Raw genomic sequence first — 962 nt, forward strand, 5'->3', positions numbered from 1 at the left:
AAAAAAAAAAATCAATTCAAGTGGTATATTGTAGCAGTCAAACTGATTCTCTCTACTTAAAGATCCATTATTTCAAAATAAGAGAGACACAAAACAAAACTCACCGAAGTTTCTCTCTTCTGACTCTGACTCTGACTCTGTGAAGAACAAACGAAGAACCGGAGTTCTCCCACTATGGATTAGTTTGAAAGTGTAGACGCCTCCAGTTTTAAGCACATTGGCACTACAGAAACGTCTCCACCCTCGTCTGATGTAAGTAGATCCACTTAGCTTTTGTTTTAAAGCCAAAGTCCATGATTTACCCTTTTCATTCATCAGAACAATCTCTCCTCCACATCTTGTTTCCAGACCATTTGACCTCACAAAACTCCTTGGAAGGTTCTGAAAATTCATTACAAATTTACAATACAACATGACTTTTTGATGTATATCATACCTTAGTTTTAATACAACATATGTTCAAATGAAGAGTAGAATACCAATGTGTCATAACGTAGGGACGAAGGCCAGATAGTAGCTAGAAAACAAGAGGGATCTAGTGAAGAAGACTCAGCTTCTCTTTCTAAATTCTTCTTCTTTGGAATATTCCTCCCTGAAAAGAAAAGAAAAGAATAAATCTCACATGCACATTGCAGTTTTATTTTTGAGCAAACACATTACAGTTTAAACTTTAAACCTTGTTCGTTGAGCACATTTCTTAAAAGCCAGTCTGAGATTCAGAGTTTTAGACAGAGACAGAACATAACTCACCGAGGTTGTTCTCTTCTTCTGAACACGACTCATATTGAAACTCACAGCCACTAGGTCCCAGGAGTGTTACGTGGAAAGCCATGTCTTTCTCTTGCCTGAAAATGAGAATATCACCTATACGAAGATCGTGTGCAATAGCGAACTCTTTCCAACCATCAGTTAGTTTTGTTAGTGCAAGATGACACAACAATAGTAATGCAGAAGGTAAATCA

General features: G+C 37.1%; 1 protein-coding gene across 1 annotated transcript; it reads right to left on the reverse strand.

The window, feature by feature from the left end:
- Positions 1-104: 104 nt before the first annotated feature.
- On the reverse strand, positions 105-910 carry LOC106321981 (B3 domain-containing protein REM14-like; the record flags this gene model as incomplete). Its single annotated transcript, XM_013760190.1, has 3 exons — positions 105-381; positions 480-592; positions 751-910. Coding segments are annotated over 3 exons (550 nt in total), but the record flags the coding sequence as incomplete, so codon positions are not given.
- Positions 911-962: the final 52 nt, after the last annotated feature.

The sequence above is a fragment of the Brassica oleracea genome, unplaced genomic scaffold (genome assembly GCF_000695525.1).
Source record: "Brassica oleracea var. oleracea cultivar TO1000 unplaced genomic scaffold, BOL UnpScaffold04481, whole genome shotgun sequence".
NCBI classification, from domain to species: domain Eukaryota; kingdom Viridiplantae; phylum Streptophyta; class Magnoliopsida; order Brassicales; family Brassicaceae; genus Brassica; species Brassica oleracea.